Source organism: Elephantulus edwardii, unplaced genomic scaffold, assembly GCF_000299155.1.
Source record: "Elephantulus edwardii isolate Elephantulus edwardi_28Jun2011 unplaced genomic scaffold, EleEdw1.0 scaffold00318, whole genome shotgun sequence".
NCBI lineage: Eukaryota > Metazoa > Chordata > Mammalia > Macroscelidea > Macroscelididae > Elephantulus > Elephantulus edwardii.
Genome location: NW_006400068.1, coordinates 1021953 through 1040968, shown reverse-complemented (window position 1 = coordinate 1040968; position 19016 = coordinate 1021953). Strand labels below are relative to the sequence as shown.

General features: G+C 35.7%; 1 protein-coding gene across 1 annotated transcript in view; it reads left to right on the top strand.

The window, feature by feature from the left end:
* HMCN1 (hemicentin 1) overlaps positions 1–19016 on the top strand; it is a 763653-nt gene that overhangs the window by 603281 nt on the left and 141356 nt on the right. The window contains exons 57-65 of the mRNA XM_006901311.1: positions 1119–1306; positions 4330–4426; positions 8597–8758; positions 9637–9750; positions 9861–10063; positions 10342–10423; positions 10532–10663; positions 11155–11304; positions 14088–14247. Of these exons, the coding sequence (XP_006901373.1) occupies positions 1119–1306; positions 4330–4426; positions 8597–8758; positions 9637–9750; positions 9861–10063; positions 10342–10423; positions 10532–10663; positions 11155–11304; positions 14088–14247 (1288 nt within the window). The remainder of the gene's footprint in view (positions 1–1118; positions 1307–4329; positions 4427–8596; positions 8759–9636; positions 9751–9860; positions 10064–10341; positions 10424–10531; positions 10664–11154; positions 11305–14087; positions 14248–19016) is intronic.

The window sequence follows — 19016 nt, the reverse complement described above, 5'->3', positions numbered from 1 at the left end:
AATCTAGCAGGATTTCTGACACATTAGTGGGCCTAAAGATAGCCTGGAAAACTTGTAGAAACACAGCTTACTGATTTATGTCTTAGTTCTGATTAAGAAAATCTTGGAAAGGGATAAGAATATGCACTTCTAACATTGACAATAGCATGATTTTGTTTGTACTGCTAAACAAAGGGCTTAGCATCTTTGGGGATTTGAATCTACCACCACTTCCCCAGTTAAAAAGATTTACAGCATGAGAAACGCAAAGTAGGGTCACTATGAGTCAGAAACAACTCAAGAGCAGAGAGTTTTTGAGAACGATGTTCCAAGGTGATGCTGCTGCTGCTCCTGACACAGAGAAACAAACCAAATGAATAACAAAGTGTTTCTTTGTTCCAAAGAATTTAAAATCTTTGACATTATTTCAGAGTATTAGAAACCTCACATATATTAGAAATCTCACATTTACACTGAAAAAGATCTAAGTTACCAGGATAGCCTAGATGACTATATGTTGTTTTTGTTAGGTGCTATCAATGTGACAATGGCTCCTAGCGACCCTAAACAGCAGATCTGAGCTTTGCCCTCTCCTGCACCTTTCTCTCTCTTCCATGATATAGCCCACTGTAGCAGTCACTGTGTCAATTCATCTCGGCAAGGGTCTGCCTCTCATTCTCTGACTCCCCAACTTTCTTCATATGATGTCCCTCTCCAGGGATTGGTTCCTTCTGAGAATTACCCAAATAGTGAGATGGTGGCACTTCCTCCAAGACATAAGTAATTACCCATATGTAAAATTTATACTTGTATATATTGTTAAAAATTCAGAGTTGTCCTGAAAACAGGACAATATATATTGGGGAAGATCTGAGAATAAGTTAAATGGAAATAAAACCATGAGAATGTTAGTCACAGGTTGGTGAAAAGGAGAGAGAAGAATTTTAAAAAAACCAATACAAAAGTGAACAATTTTTATAACCACCCAAATTTATTACTATAAAATATAACTAGTGATTATTTATCTCCCCTTCAAACTGTTTCTCTGACTCTGTGAAAATTTCAAGAACTTTGAGAAAATTAGAATAATTTAGGAGAGACCTGTTTCCATTGATATCTTTGTCACAACCCTTTATTAGTACCACCAACTATCAAGGGAGCAAACAGTGACCTTCCCGAAGAGGTCACCGTGCTGGTGAATAGGAGCACAACGATGGAGTGCTTGTCCAGTGGCAGCCCAGCTCCGAGGAATTCCTGGCAAAAAGATGGACAGGCCTTGCTAGAAGATGGTCATCATAAATTTTTATCTAATGGAAGAATTCTGCAGGTAAAAGCAAATATCTAACTTTTTCCCCTATTAGCTTTTTTAGAAATGTATTTATGTACAATCATTCATATACATTGTGTTTTATATCATTATTTTATATTATTCATATGTAGTTCTTGGGGCATCAAATCAACTTCAACTCGTAGTGGCCCTTTGAACAGTACTTCTGGACCCTGTCCTATCAAGAGTCAGTCTTACTGTTTCTGACATACCTGACCCTATTGCCACACTCACTGTGTTAACCTATCTCGTCCAGGGTCTTCCTCTCTTGCATTTTCCCTCCACCCTACCCAGCAGGATGTCCTTTTCCAAGGATTGATCCCTCCTGGTAACATACCCAAAGTATGTGAGATGGAGCTTCAAAATTCTTGTCTCCAAGAAGCAACCTGGTTTACATTGTATTTTATATAATTAATGAATATAATTATTGGTCTGTGTCTATTATTACCCCTTCTCTTCAAGTCCTCATGGAATCTTTCCTTTTCCTTCACCCCTCTGTCCACTAAACTTTGCTATCCCGGGGATTTCCCTCCTTCCCCTTTTTGTACCCCACTTTTTCCTTCCCTCTTCTGAACATTTAATGTTCAAACATTCAAATGTTTTTGAACATTTATACATGTCTTGCTCAGTTACCCTCTATTTTACAATTGTGGTCTTATGCAATATGTGTCCTTATGAAACTGAGCTATTTCACTCAGCATAACACTTTCTATTCTCTCGCATGTTATTTTGTATTTTAAGAAATCATTGTTCCTTAGTGCTGCATAGTGTTCCATTGTGTATCACATTCACATAACAATTGCTCGATCTATTCGCTTGTTGGTGGGCATTTGTGCTATTTTCATTTTCTTGCTATTGGGACTAGTACTTCTAAGAGCATAGGTGTACATACGGCCATTTGTGTATCAATTTTTACTTCTTTGGGATATATTTTAAAACTTATGTTTTGGGGATATATTTTCCTTTCTTCAAAATTATTTTGACTTTGTATTTTATAGTAATTAGAATTTTTCTTCACTTTTAAAATTACTTTGGTTGAATTGTAAATTGTGTGTGTACGTATGTAATGATACAAGGCATGGAACTAAAGTGTTTCTTCATTTATACCCTATTCCTATTACCATAGACAACCATTTCCAACAATTTTGTATGAATATTTATAGATATTGTTTGTGAATTCACAGAGAGAGAGAGAGAGAAGGAGAATGAGATACATCACCACTGAGTAGAATTCTGGCTCACAGAATCCTATAGAACAGAGTATAACCACCCCATAGAGTTTCCAAGGCTGTAAATATTTATGAAAATATTGCGTCATCTTTGTCCCATAAAGCAGCTAGTGGATTCAGTTCACTGACATTTGGTTTAGCTAGTGAGCACTTAACCATTATACCACCAGGCACACACATACACACACAAAGAGAGAGATATCTAATTTACTAAATAGTATGATCTTTGTTTAAAGCCCACAGTATATCATGCTTGGGAAGGTGGTGGAGGGATGGCTAAAGATAGGAAGACCCTCAGTCAGGTGGATTGACACAGAGACTGTGGCAATGGGCTCAAGTATGTCAGGGATTGTGTGGATAACACAGAATAGAACAGGGTTCAGATCTGTTGTTATAGGATCGCTATGAGTAGACCTCAACTCAACAACACCTAATAACAACAACAACTAGACAACCTTTTCCACTGCATATACCTTGTGGTAAAATCCTAGATGATTCCTTGTAAGTTATATTGTCTAGAGGTTGAAAATACATAGTAGTGTAAACCACATAAATATTCATGATTGCTGTTCACTAGTAAAAATATCTTTATTTTTCTTTTTAAGACTCCTTAAAGAAAAGTAAGCATTTGTAAATGTAACATCAACTTTGTTTGTTAGGATATAAATGAATTAATTACTTTTAAAATCTGATAAATAGTATTTTACTGGCACAAGAATGCCAGCATATCTATAAATGACTCTTAACAATTGTTATGTCATGGAGGTATTATACACAAAAAGACTAAAGTTCACTGTCTATACTTAACCATTAATCTTCAATGAACCTTCTAAACATCATTGATGTTTCTACTTGATGCTTTTAAACAACCTCTGTCAAAACACTTAAATGTTTCTGTGCTTAGGGACAAAGACATAGAGGGATAGATAGAATGATACTGCAAAATAGGTTAAAAAAAATCATGTTAATTGCTATATTATTTAACAATCACTATGTAAGACAAAACGCATCACAACTGAATAGCAAAAAAGCGTTTTTTAGCTCACAAGTTTGCCGGACTCAGGTAGGCTTGCTCAAGTGAGCTAAAGATCTACTGGTCTTGGCTGGACTCCCTCACATGTCTTTACCCTCGGTGGCAACAACTAGACGGAGGCAGTCCCATTTGGTCTCTTGATCTACGCAGAAATAAGAGAGTAGCAGTGTTCCAAAAGAATAAGAAAAAGACAGTGTCACCATACGGTGTCTTTAGTATCACTGCTGTCATATTCACTTAATGAAAACCAGGAACAAGACCTGTCTAGACTTCACATCGTTACTCCATCTTTTTCTGGGATTGCAGTGCAGCGTCTTGCCACTAAGCCACCAGAGCTCCCTCGTTTTTTTTTCTGAACAAAAATGTAAAAGTTCCATTAATACTGTGGATAAGGAGGTGAGGGAATAGTCTGGAACATTTTTGTAGTCTATCTACAACAGCTATGTTTTAAAACTACATTTTCTGAATAGAAATCTGTATAAATAAATAGTTATTTAACACGTTGCTGCAAATAACGGCAAATGGGTTTCTAAGCACGGTTGCCAACTTGTTAATTGACCTGGCTTATAAAATCAACATTAGAACTATCATATATTTTTGTTGGGTGTTATTTTTTGGGGTGTTTTTTTTAGTTTCTGATCATCTGATATTAACTAGGGAAATATATATGTTATAGCAACTCTAAGCCCAAAAATAAATCTCAGTTATGACAACTTTCTTTATTAAAAATGTCAGTTAGAATTTTTCCTTTTTCCACTTAGATTCTGAATTCTCAAATAACAGATATTGGGAGATATGTATGTGTTGCTGAGAACACAGCTGGAAGCGCCAAAAAGTATTTTAACCTCAACGTTCACGGTAAGAATCTGGTTCCAAACTCTTCTGAGTATTCATAAAAAAATTAAAAAACTAAAACAAACAGAAAAATAATAGTTTTTATTGTGTAAAGTTACTTTGCACTTTTTAATTTGGGCAATGTGTAGAGCCTACATTTTTTTCAGTCTTTTTCTTTTTTTCCCCTACCTTAGCTAGTAAGATAAGTGCCGTTTTCTATGCTGCCTATTTTTTTATTATTTTAGACCCTCAAGAAGTAGTTATTCCTGTATATTTGAAAGCAAAATAAAAATTGTGATTCCAATAGGTTACAGATTTACATTGTATTAGAGTCAAATATAGGTCTTACTCTTGTGAAAATTAATAAATTGATTCTCAGAGTCACTCTCTCTCTTCAAGTTCAGAATCCATGTTAAGTTAAGCAACATCTTCCAGTGTTTAATATACTCACAGGAAAGAAATAAGTCATTTTATGGAATGAAATAATTCCCATGACTTCCCTTGTACCTAATTCATTTCTCAAAAAGTGGTTCTCAAGATATGCTAAATATTCCATATACACTATTTGCTGCTAAAAAAGCAACTGAATGTCTAACATGAGAAAAGAGAATGCTTTCTTTTGTTTCTTTAGGTACACATGCTTCGAGAATACTAAATTGGAAATTTTAAACAATTATTATGAAAGATTTATTTTATATATGTCATATGTGTCATATGTCATGTGTGTATATATATGAATATATGTGTATATGTATATGTATAGTTCTTGTTGATTGCCTTCGAGTTGAGCACAATTCATAGCTACCCTATGAACAAAAGGCCTGAAGCCTTTCTGTAACTATCATCATTTATCAAAGTTCATAGTTTCCAGAGGCATGTTTTTTAGAAAGTGGATACCACCCTGTTTCCAAACCTGTCATAGTATGTTATTATATATATATTTGGAAGCAGAGTGGCACACATATGCATTCATATGTATGTATTTAAATATATGCACAAGTATTGGTATCTAACAATATTAATGCTTGTGTAGAAAATATTTGAAAGACTTTTACTGTTATAGTCTCAGTATTTATCAACTAATACAGTGAGTGTTTAATAAATATATTTTTTAATGAATTTATCTGACTAAGACAGAAACTACTGTGTTTTTAATTTCCAGGTTACTGTATTAATTTTTTAAATGCATAATGCTTCTGAAAGTACACATTTTATTCTGTAAAGGAGAATAAATGCTGAAAAATTTAAGTCAGTTATTTTTCCTGATTATTTTCATTTGAAGTCACACAATTTACTAATCTCCCATTTTCCATTGTGCCAGTTCTTTCTCATTCTGATCTTAAGCCTAAAAACTTGCCATTTTTTCTCAGCCTTTTTCTATCTTTGTCCCATCTTTTCCTTCCCATCAATTAAAACTAGGGAACAGCACTTAAATTACTTATCTTAGCCTATGTCTTTTCATCACTTTTGACCAGCAAAAACTCAACTCTTTATAACAACAACTGAAATAAGTTGTTGTTGGGGATTGTCAAGTCAGTGCTTGACTCATCACTACCCCATATGACAGAGTAGAACTATTTCATAGTGCTTTCTAGGTTACATATCACTGTCTTTCTCCTGTGTAGCTACTGCTGGGTGAGTTTGAACTATATAGATCCTTTTGCTTAGCAGCCACAGTCTTAACTGTTGTATCACCACAACTCCTACAACACAATATATGTAAAACCTATGAGGTCTTATACCGAGTACTTTTTATATGTTATTTCATTGAATTATTCCAGTAACTCCAGGTATTTGGTACCATTTTATGCTTCTTTTACAGATAAGAAAACTGATGCAAGTTCAAAATCAGCATTTTAACCTAAACAAGTCTTCTTCCAGATATTTCCATTTAGCTTTTATTTTTCTATTCCCTTTCACTAACTTTCACATGCACACTATACCTATATCTATGGAGTCAACTATGTCTGGAATAAATGTTGGAGTCACCTAAGCTCTCCATACTGCCTGTCTCTCTTCTTCTTGTCTTTATTTCATAATGTCTAGTATGCAGTATAGGGTTTAAATACCATAAAGATAAAGATGAATAAAGATGCAGCCAGGGCATTCCTTGGAGACAAGGAAGGTGAAGCTCTGTCTCTCATACTTTGGACATGTTGCTAGGAGAGGATATTTTTTTGGAAAGAAATAGCATACTGAGAAAGGTAGAGAGTCAACCAAAGAGAGGAAGATTTCCCAATGAGGTGGATTGGCAAGGCAATTGTAGTAATGGGCTTAAGTGTATCATACATGGTGGAGATGACACAGGATAAGACAGGGTTCAGCCCTATTGTTCCTAGAGTTGCTATAAATCATACTCAACTCAACACCTAACAACAGCAACAACAACTATATACAGTAACCGTTCACTAAATGTTTGCTACAGAAATAAAGAATATTAGAAGTCATCGTTCTTGTGAAGTACTGTTGAGTCAGAAATGACTCATAGCTGATTCTCCACCGAGTTTTCAGAGACAAAGAATCACACTATTTCAAGAAAAAAGTTTTTTGCTTTTTCTCATATTCCACGTCAAGACTTCAATTTTAATATATTTTGAGTTCATAACTATCTCATTTAAGCTATATAAATGTATAGAATTACTCATGTGTTATTTACTAATCTTTTTATGCATGCATTATGCATGCATTGTTTCATTAATTTCTTCATTTTTATGTACCTTTCTCACATACATCCTACTGTCCCCTTCATTGGAAACTATTTAAATGATATGATACTTTTATTTACATTTGAACAGAAGTGTGTTTATGAAATATGCATTGCTTCATAGATACACATTTACTGTTGTTGTTGTTGTTGTTGTTGTTGTTAAGTGCCATCAAGTCGCAGGCGACTCATAGCGACCCTATGAAGGAGAGTCCTCAACGCTTGGGTATCTCTCATCCTCTCTCCAGGTTCATAGGGTTTCTGGAGGCAAGCTATTATGGAAGTGGATGCCATTCCTCCTTCCAAGCTTGTTTTCATCGGGGAGCTCCACCCCACTCTCAGTCCACATTGGGTAGCCAACCATTAACAGTGTCACAGTGTTCAGCCTCACAGCAACCACAAGTGACCATGGTACGGCACCTTGGACACCAGGGCTATACGACCTAGAGGAATGTCTGAACAAAAACAATGAAAGACAGGCCCCAGGGCTGCGGATTAAAAGTAACCCACCTTTGGCTTGGTAGCATCGTTTTCTGTCCACTGGGCCAGGTGATCTCTCTCTCTGTGTTGATATTATTGTTGTTAAGTGCCGTAGAGTCGCAGGCGGCTGATAGCGACCCTATGAAGGAGAGTCCTCGACACTTGGGTGCCTTTCCTCCTCTCTCCAGGTTCGTAGGGTTTCTGGAGGCAAGCTATTATAATGTATATAAAAATAATATAGCATGAATATTATTATTAGTTCACATTTTTGCTCAGGATTTTTTTTCTTCTTAAATTAACACTTTTAACAAGAAAGTCAGTGTTATTGTTTATTTCTTAAATTTTTTATTCATCATAAAGTCATTGGCCTACATTTTTAAAGTGGTTGCCACAATGGGCTCTAGTGTGTCAGAAAGTGTGAGGTGGCACCTGATAGGCAGGATTCAGATCTGTTGTTCAGGGGCTCACTATGGGTCATATGCAACTCTATAATACCTAACAACATCAAGAACAACATTTTTAAAACAATCTTTTATTTATTTATAGAGGCCCTAGCATCAAATTTCTAAATATTCTTTCATTGGTTTAAAAAAGGGAAAGAGAAAAAAGTTTATATCAAGGTGTACTATTTGAAGCAAAAGTATTCAAAAGTTCTTAAGAAAAGGTCTTTTTACATTGACAAAGGCATCTAAGGCACTGCTGGCTGTTTTTTACAAGTAAAATACGTGATATCTGTGTTTGAAAATTCTGGAACTGTCAATTAGGAAAAATGAAACAGCTGAGAATAAATTTGATGAAGCCATTAAAATTTCCTACAAAGATGGATAACTCATTTTCTTCATGGGTATTTTAGGTATTTGTAGGAACAAGAAGAATTATTCATAGTGTATTAATGATTATCTTGAACTAATTGCTTTAGCAGAGTATAGTGGTTTGACTTCTACTTAGTAAATTGGAATGTATGGACTGATAACATCAGAATTTACTTTTACTACACTTTATTATTATAGTTCCTCCAAGTGTCATTGGCCCTAACCCTGAAAATATGACTGTTGTGGTGAATAATTTCATCTCTTTGACCTGTGAGGTCTCTGGTTTTCCACCTCCTGATCTCAGCTGGCTCAAGAATGAGCAACCCATCAATCCAAACACAAATGCTTTCATTGTTCCTGGTAAGGAATCTATTCTTTAAAAATTTCTTTAATTTGTTATGAAATTATAAAATCTATGTATAGCAATATATACGTATATGTATATATAATATAGTCTCCTTATAAGTGTTCTCATTTTCCTTTATCTTTATGTAAATTACTTTTCTCTTAGTCTCTTCTAAACTTTTGACTTTCTCTATTTACTTGTTTCCATTAAATGCCTCTCTATGCTAATTTTAAGCTATTAAAATAAACATTGTATGCTTTCTTGATTTTAATGAAAATACCTAGTAAGATCTCTTTCAATAAGTCATGACATTTAAGAATGGAAATTCTTTTTTTGTGAATTGGTAGATTGATAAATAACCTCTGTCGCAGAAGAAACCCAGTAAATGTTGTTAATCAATACTAAAGTTGTTTGTGCATTATGAATAGATAGATTTTTTTTCCCCCCTTGTGTACTGTTCAGTTGGATCCGACTGGCACTGGAGATTGCTTCTCCTTCTCCAGCAGAGCATCCAGTGGATTCTAACCAATCACCTTCATGATGGCAGTGCAGCTTCTTGCCACTAGGCCACCAGAGCTCCCTGAATAGATTTTTAAACCCCCAAAATGCTTTGTTACCTAACTTCTCCAAATGTAATTACTATTTCCTCACTAGAACCTACATCAGACTATTCTGATTCATGTTTTATTACTCAGGAGAAAAGTCCCATTAATTTCTTTCTTTAAAAGGAAGTAGAATCCACAATAAATCAAAGATCAAATATAATGGCTTAAATTATTCCATTTTAAAGATGAAAGCCTTCTATATCTGCTTTACTCCAGATGAAAAAACATATCATGCTGTTTATCTTAAATAGAATAACCTCTATATTACTCTTCAATCTGTATTATAGGTGGTCGAATACTACAAATTATTCGTGCCAAGGTATCTGATGGTGGTGACTATACTTGTATAGCTATCAACCAAGCTGGTGAAAGCAAGAAAAAAATTTCCCTGACTGTTTATGGTTTGTTTTTACTCTTTTCATAAAGTAATTTATTTTTAAATTTATGTTAGAGATTTCTGTTTGAGCATATTAATGAATGGGGGTATCCGTCTGCTCTTATCTTTCCTCAGTGCCCCCAAGCATTAAAGATGATGGCAGTGAATCTCTTTCTGTAATTAACGTGAGAGAGGGGACTTCAGTGTCGATGGAGTGTGAGTCCAATGCCGTCCCACCTCCTGTCATCACCTGGTATAAGAATGGGAGGATGATAACAGAGTCTACTCACTTGGAGATTTTATTAGATGGACAAATGCTGCACATCAAGAAAGCGGAGGTGCTTTTCTACTTCTTGTTTTTATGTCATTCCTTTGTGGAACAGTGAAATAGTTGGAAGCTGATAGTACCTTTACTACAGTGAAAATTATTTTTGAAAAATTAAGTCTTCAGGGTCATTGATTTTCTTTGCTTTAAGAACAACAGAAGGATTGCAGAAAGCAATAGAACTGGGGCATTTGAGCATAAAGATGACTGATGATTTAATCTACACTGGAACAGTGTGATTAGTCATCTGTAACATAATGGAGCACATACTATAGTATCTTTTTCTTTTAGGTATCTGACACAGGCCAGTATGTATGTAGAGCTATAAATGTAGCAGGACGGGATGATAAAAATTTCCACCTCAATGTATATGGTGAGCATCTGCCTCTAATATAACTCTTTTTCCCCCAGATATGCAAATGAAAGAAATTTTCCTGATTAGCTTAATGAAGACATATGATTTTCTTCTGTCTTTTTACAGTTCCTCCCAGTATTGAAGGGCCTGAAGAAGTAGTGATTGTTGAAACAATCAGTAATCCTGTGACTCTAACATGTGAGGCTACTGGGATCCCACCTCCTACAATAGCTTGGTTAAAAAACCACAAGTCCATAGGTAATGCAACTATACAATTTTCTATGTTTGCTTTAATTCTTTATGGACCAGATTTATAAAGTAGCTCATGGCTGTGTTCACTAGAGGAAAACTTGAAAAAAACAAAACAGACCAAATGACTCAATTCAAATTTAATGCAACCCCCCAGGACAGAGAAGAACTTCCCCACTGGGTTTCCAGAGCGATAAGTGACTGGTGGTTTTGAACTACTAAACTTGAAGGGTGTATGTGAGCACATAACAACTACACTACCAGGGCTCCCTCAAACAAAACCTTATGTACTGAAATATAAAGTTACAAGTACAATAAGTATTCCTTTCATTAAAAGTACTAATCTGTATTTATCTTTAAAAGATTCATTTAAAGCTAAATGAGGAAATGTGAAAATGAACTTATCACAAAAATCAAGAAACTTTCATAGTGAACTGTAGAGAGGTTTAAAAAAAAAAACCCCTTATTTCTACTTTCTTTTGCTTTATTTATTACTATAGAAAATTCCGGCTTACTTGAAGTTCGTATTTTATCAGGAGGTAGTAAACTCCAAATTGCCCGGTCCCAGTTCTCAGATAGTGGAAACTACACATGCATTGCATCAAATACAGAGGGAAAGGCACAGAAAAACTACATCCTTTCAATTCAAGGTATGTGGCCTATGTTGGGATTCAGCTTTCAATTTTGTTACATTTATAGCTAAAAATAAATCTATACTTAAAGAGATATTCAATAATTCAAAATACGTTTAGATCAAACAAAAAATATTATAAATTTTCTGTCCTGAATTTATTAATATATTCTATTTTCATAGAAATAGACTTACATGTAGAAAACAGTGAAACTCAGTGATTCTATTTTGTCTACATTTAATAAATGATGACCTCTCGATATGTGTGTTTTGTTGATTTGCCGTTATTGATTTTAAACTGGCAATTTATCTAGTCTTCCAGATACATATATATATATAATTCAATTCTTACAGTTTAGACTCTTTTCTAACCACAGATAAAATAAGTTTCAATTAAACTTAAAACTTGAGCCATTTTGGGATAAGAATAAGGAAATAACTGGTGTGAAAAACAATATATATGAATTTTATAAACTTTGTATGTAAACCAGTATAAAATTTTAAAGAAAGAGATTATTAAAGGAAAGAAAGAGTAAGGAATATTCATCCATCCAGCAAATGCTTAGTAAAGGTCTACCGTGTTCTAACTGACACCAAAATATAAAAAAATAAAGATGAAATTATTTTTTAATTGTTTTTGTATTCTAAGTTGCTATTGGTAATGCTATGAGATTTCAGAAACATAAAATTTTAAAAAATATATTAATAGGACTGTAATCTTAGAAGAGTGAAGGAACAGCGCAGGAGAGGAAGACCTTTAATGAGATGGATCAATTCAGTGATTGGTATAGTGTGAGTAGATATATCGAAGACGATGAGTTTGGCACAGGATATAGCAGGGCTTAGGGCTCTTGAAATAGGGTCGCTGTGAGTTGCAGGTGACACAATGTCACATAACAACAACAATGTTAGAAAATGCATATTTAATATGTTTGACAGATTAATGATAATAATTATCCCAATTAAAATGTGTATGTTAAAACTAAACATTTTGTTGGATCTTTGTGTGATATAGTTTATATTTCATTTCTATTCAATATGCATCATAAAATCTAGTATTTGTCATATATTAGATGTATATTGTTTTTGTTGTTATTAGGTGCTATTGAGTCGAGTATGACTCATAGTGACACTATGAACGACAGATCTAAACTCTATCATTTCCTTGCCATCCTCATCATTTCTGACATACTTAAGCATATTGTCACTGTGTCAGTCCATCTCACTGAGGATCTAAGATGGCTTTATCACTCTTACTGCTTGAGATCTTTAATTCTGTGAATTTCGTAAATGCAAAACATCCTCAGTATTACTTAACTGAGATTTGAAGAAATCACATAATGATGTATTGGTGAATGTTTTAGACCCTCTTGACAAAAAGGCCTTATTGAGCAAATTCTTTGTTCTCCATTTTGAGACCAGGAGATCCTTTAATAAAGCTGCTTTAAGCTTTCTTTCCTGAACTCTTGAGTTTGGAGCCTTACATTCAGTGTGAAGACCTAAAATCTACTGCCAAAGACCCAAGAGAAGAGTCGAGGCACATTATATCCCCTCCCTCTTTCAGGGAAAATGTGGCACCCCTCTCTTTCTTGAACCTGCCAGCTCACATGGTGTCAAGACATAGAATGGATAAAAGAAATGACCAATTTACTGATGAACCAGCTGCTATTACATCTATATTCTCCCCTGGCTACTGATCCCGGGCCAACCCAATCTAACCTCTGTGCCTTGGATTTCTGCCCCTGTTCAGCATGAAGTAGCTAAAATAAAGATACTTCACTCTTTTTTTTTTTTTATTAAAGAGGCTGGAATGTTAGGCCCAGACCAAGGCCGAGGGGGAGAATAAATAATTCAAAGAATACAACACATCAACAAAAGGAGTAAAGGGCCTCGCCCACTTGGCTAAACCATAAACTACAGTGGAATGTCCCACCCTTCCTCCCTGAAGACCCTGCTATAAAAACCCTCCCAAAGATGCCCTAAGCACAACTTCCTTGTTCTCCATTTTGAGACCAAGGAACATCGCCCAGAACCCCCTTAACAAAGCTGCTCTAAGCTTTTGTTCTTAAACAAAACAAAACAAAAAAAAGTCTTATTATAGCATGTGCAAATTTCCATGGTGTAAGCAATCTAACCATAATAAATTTCAAGTTACAAATATGATGTTACAAGCTACCAATATGATGGAGCAAGGAAAACGTGCAAATTTGACTTTTGTAATTTGATGTGAGCTGCTGTCAGCACAACATTGTAGTTATACAACAGTATTAGTAAATGCAGAGTAAGAATTTAAGTTTCTAAGTCCATTTCTGATACCATTCTCAATAACTTTGCTAATATTATTTATTACTAAAACATTAACATGAAAATCAAAGATGAATAGAAATTGTATCAGAGAAATACACAATCTAAATTTATACTTTTATCAAAAGTTCTCAGGAGATTTAATTACAAAACTAGATTCTTCTGATCCTAATTAATTCTACGCCATCTATTTAGTATTTATCTAAGAGTTATTAGAGCTAGGACTTAGGGAAGTGTGCCCATGAGGTGTAATCAACAACTGTCACCAACTCTCACGACAATTATGTGACTTCACAGATATACTTGGAATAATGAAATGATTCCTTTACTGACTTCTCATTTCAAAATAATTCATGTATAAAATAATAGTTTGGTCTTGTACCTTAATCTTGGGAAAATGTAACATAGAAATAACATATTGTTTTATGATTTAATTGTATTTGTTAGAGTTTATGCCCTGGCACCGTGTAAATTAAAACCCTAATTATTTCTCTGAAGTTCCTCCAAGTGTTGTTGGTGCTGAAATGCCAAGTGAAGTTGGAGTTCTTCTAGGAGAAAATGTTGAGTTGGTCTGCAAGGCAAATGGCATTCCCACACCAGTTATTCAATGGCTTAGAGATGGGACGCCCATAACCAGTGGTGAAACAAAAAGAATACGGTAGGTTTAAAAGGATCTTTGCATTATAAATTGGAAAAGTCTTCTCCAGTGTTTCATTCTTCCAAAAACTCATGAATAAAAATACCAAATTCAGTCCCATTGTAAACTTGGCTAACATTATACTTACAAAAATGAAAGATTAAAAAATTGGACACAAAACAAGATAAAATTTGAATACCTAAAAAAATGTTTGTGTTGAGATTTTTATCTGTTTTGTTCTTTAAGTATTATGATAGTCAAATTTGTATCTTTTTGTTTTGTGAATGAGCCTAACAAATAATCACCAAAGATCCTAGATAATAATTTATATTGTGAAATCACCAAATAGTCTGCATGCCTTATTGCTGGAGTTAATTTCTGGAACAAGAAACAATAAATCAATTTATTCTCTTTCCTAGGTTCTCCAAATCCATTTTTTTCATTTGTCACACACCACACGAAAGATGAAATAATAGTGTGGCGAGTGACTCCTGCTACATTTAGCAACAAATTTGTTTAGAAAGTCAATCGAGAATGTTATACTCTACTAGATCATTTCATGACAAAGCTCTATTGTGTATATATATATATATACCAAAGTAATTATGGTTACTTGAAGCATCTGTCAAGCTTATTGCTGCAGTCACTGTGTCAGTCCATCCAACTGAGGATCTTCTCACTCTCTCTTGCTTATCCTTCACTTTGAAGCATCATATATATACACAAATAGACATTGAATAGATGTGGGAGGAAAACAGGCAAATTTACGGTATTGCAAACCCTATGGAGGAGGGTGAACTTTGAGTTAGTTCTGACTTGAAGGCAATGAGTTTGAGTTGGGTGTTAATGTAAACCAAGGCTTCCAATTGATTCATTCTCATTTTAGCCTCTGCTAAGAATATTCTTTCTTCCTGGGGATCTTATGAAAATATAAATTCTGATTCATTCTATCTAATGGAAATGCAAATTCTCAATAAAAGGTCAAAACCCAAATGAACTGTTTAAAATTTTGTTAGAAATAAAGGAAAAGAAGGGAGGGTGAGAAGAAAGGAGAATAGGGGACGGCAGAGGGAAAGGGACTCTAAACCTACTGCTGTAGAGTCTATTCCAACTCATAACAATCCTTCTCCATTGACTTTCTCTTTAGAAGAATATGGGTGAAGGGGGGGGCAGCTGCATCTGACCTCTACTAACTTTACAAGGGAGACTCTTTCCCATCCACAGCATCAATAGTGTAAAATCAATTCCCATTGGGCCAGATATGTCTCTATACTCCCTGCACCTACTTCTATGTTAACTTCAACTTTCCCTCCCAGGGCTCCTACTGCTTTACTACTGCTGGATCTCTGGGTTAGCAGTTCAGCTCCCTAAATATAACTTGTTGTTGTTAGGTGCAGTATGACTCATAGCGACCTTAAGGACAGCAGATCTGAGACCCGTCCTCTGACACATGTAAGCTCATTGCTACAGACACTGTGTCATTCTACCTGGTTGAGGATCCTCCTCTCTTTTGTCATCCCTCTACCTTCCCAGGCATGATGTCCCTCTCCAAGGACAAGCCTCTCTGGCAATATTCCCATAGTACGTGAGCTGAAGTTTGATCATCTTTGCTTGCAAGGAGCATTCTGGCTGCACCTTCTCCATGACATATCTGTTCTTTTGGCAGTTCATGGTGTATTCAGTACTCTCTTCCAATACCACAATTCAAAGGCATCAGTTTTTCTTTAGTCATCTTTATCCATTGGCCAACTCTCAACAGCATAAGAAGTGTTTGAAGACTATGGCTTGAATCAAACTAACATCATTGCTTCTCAATAATTTGGAGAGGTCCCTGACTGCTGGCTTTCTCAGTGCCACACATCTCCTGATCTCCTGGTTTCTGATACCAAGTATCTTTTTTATGTACCCAAATAGGATGGAGTCATTGACTGACTTTTCTCCATCTATGTTCTCACAAGTCTGTGCTAGGAAATTAAGAGAACAGCTGCCAAGCTAACTGACTGGAAGATATCCATATATATTCCCATTCCCAAGAAGGTGATCCAACAGAATGCGGAATTGCTGACAATATATATCACATGCAAGCAAAGTACTATTGAAGATCATCCAAAAGCTATCTAGAACTAGTCAGAGAACTGCCAGGTATTCAAGCTGAATTTAGAAGAGGCTATGACACCAGGACAAAGAATACCAGAAGAATTTCTGTTTTGTCTGTTTGTGTATTATTGACCATGTAAAGTTATTTGATTGTGTGGATGTTAATGAATTATGGCTAACATTGAGAAGAATGGGAGTCCCAGAATACTTAATAGTGCTCATGAAAAACCTATACCTAGGCTAGGAGACTACTGTGCTTATAGAAAAGGGGAACACTACATGGTTTAAAATTAAGAAAGGTATATGTCAGGATAGTGTCCATTCTCTAAACTTATTCAATCTGTACAAATTATTCAAGAAATTTGACTCTGAAGATTAATGTGGCATTAGGATAAGAGAAATATTTGTCACTAACCTTTGTTAGACTGAAAGAGATTTATATTTGTTCTCATCCCAAAGAGAGATGACCCAACAGAGTGTGGAAAGTATAGAACAATCTCATTGATTTCACGTGCAAGCAAGATTCTACTGAAGATTATCCAAAAATGACTGGAACAGCACATCAGCAGAGAACTACCAGAAGTCCAGGCTGGGTTTAGAAGGGGTTGTGGTACTAGGGATATTGTAGCTAATGTTAGATGGATCTTAGCTGAAAGCAGGGAATACCAGAGGAATGCCTATCTGTGTTTCATTGACTATGGAAAGCTGTTTGACTGTGTGGATCATAAGAAACTGTGGCTGACTCTGAGAAGAATGGGAATCCCAGAACACTTGATAGTTCTAATGTAAAACCTATACTTGGACCAGGAGACAGTCGTCAGAACAGAGCAAGGGAACACTGCATTGTTCAAAATTGGGAAGGGTGTATTCCAGGGATGCAGGCTATCTCCATACCTTTTCAACCTATATGCAGAACAGATTATCTGGGAGGCTGGGCTCTATAAGGAGAAATGTAGGGTCAAGATTGGTGGAAGACCTATCAACAATCTACGATATGCAGATGACACAACCCTGCTTGCTGAAACTGAAGAGGACCTGAAGTGCTTGCTGCAGAGGGTCAAAGACTGCAGCCTCCAATATGGATTGAGGCTCAATGTCAAGAAGACAAAGATTCTCACCACTGGGCCAATTGGCAGCATCAGGATGGATGGTGAAGAGATTGAGATTGTTCACAGCTTTAGTTTGCTTGTCTCCACAGTCAACACTCTTGGCACCAGTAGCCAGGAAATTAAAAGGTGCATTGCCATGGGAAAGTATGCTGTTAGGGACCTCTCCAAAGTACTGAAGAGCAATGGTGTCTCTCTGGAGACTAAGGTGTGCCTGATACAGGCCATGGTCTTGTTATGCATCAAGGAGTTGGACAATGACCAAGGACGATAGAAGGAAAATTGATGCCTTTGAGCTGTGGTGCTGGAGAAGAGTATTGAGAATACCATGGACTGCTAGGAAAACAAACAGATTCATCCTGGAAAGGGTTAAACCGGGCAGCTCCTCGGAGGCAAGGATTCTGAGGCTCCATCTAACTTACTCTGGATATGTTGTAAGGCGAGACGGTCCTTGGAGAAGGACATCATGCTTAGGAGGGTGGAGGGACAGGGAAGGAGGGGAAGGCCCTCTATGAAGTGGATTGATTTAGTGACTGGGGTAATAGGATGCGACTGGCACAGGACAGAGCAGAGTTTAGGGCTGTCGTACATAGGGTCACTATGAGTCGCAAGCGACTTGACGGCACATAACAACCACCTTTGTTAAGCCGATGAAGTAACCTTGCATGCTGAAAGTGAGGTAGACTTGTAGTACTAACTGCAGAAAATCAAAGACTACAGCCTTCAATATCAAGAAAATGAAAATTCTCACCATTGGACCTATAGATAACATCATGCTAGATGGAAAAAAGATTTAAATATAACTTAAAGAAAAGGAAATAAGTTTTATTTCTCTATATTGATTACTTATTAAAATGTAGATATTTATCCCTTTTACAAGATTATTAAAATTAGCAAATAATGTTTCCAGAAGTAAGATGTAAGTTTTGATGCTCTAAGATATGCACTTTTTTATTAGTTAACATATATTGAATTATTTCTTCTGAAATCAGCTTTTGTAATAGCAACCATGTATCAAGGCTTGTTGTTTTTGTGTACTGTCAAATTTCGTTTGACCCACAGCTTACCTACCCAACAGTAGGTTTTTATTAACCTCAAGCAGGTATTCAGGGCCCATAAATTACATAGGAGGATGTGTCTGTCTTTCTTCCATGAAGCATCTAGTGGAATCAAACCTCAGATCCTTGGAATTTACAGTACAGTTCCTTAACGCTTAACCACCAGTGCTCTCCATGCTAACTTTTTCCTGCAGCACAGCTGGTGGATTTGAACTCCTTGCCTTTGGTTTATTAGCACAGCTCCGTATTATTAAACCTGCAGAGCTTCGTATATGCCAAAGCTAGTACTCAATAATTAGTGGGATCAAAAAAATTATCTGAGATTATATTAATACATAACAGTCTAGGATTTATCACTTATTCTCTTACATTAATATTTTATTTATATTTAAATATTTCTATTACCTTCTTATATTCAATCACATAAATATTATTTTGTCACTACTTCTCATGTGTGGGTTTATAAGTGAAAACCACTTGTTAATAAAAATAGAGTAATTCTCCCAATCAGCTTACTATTTCCCTTGGC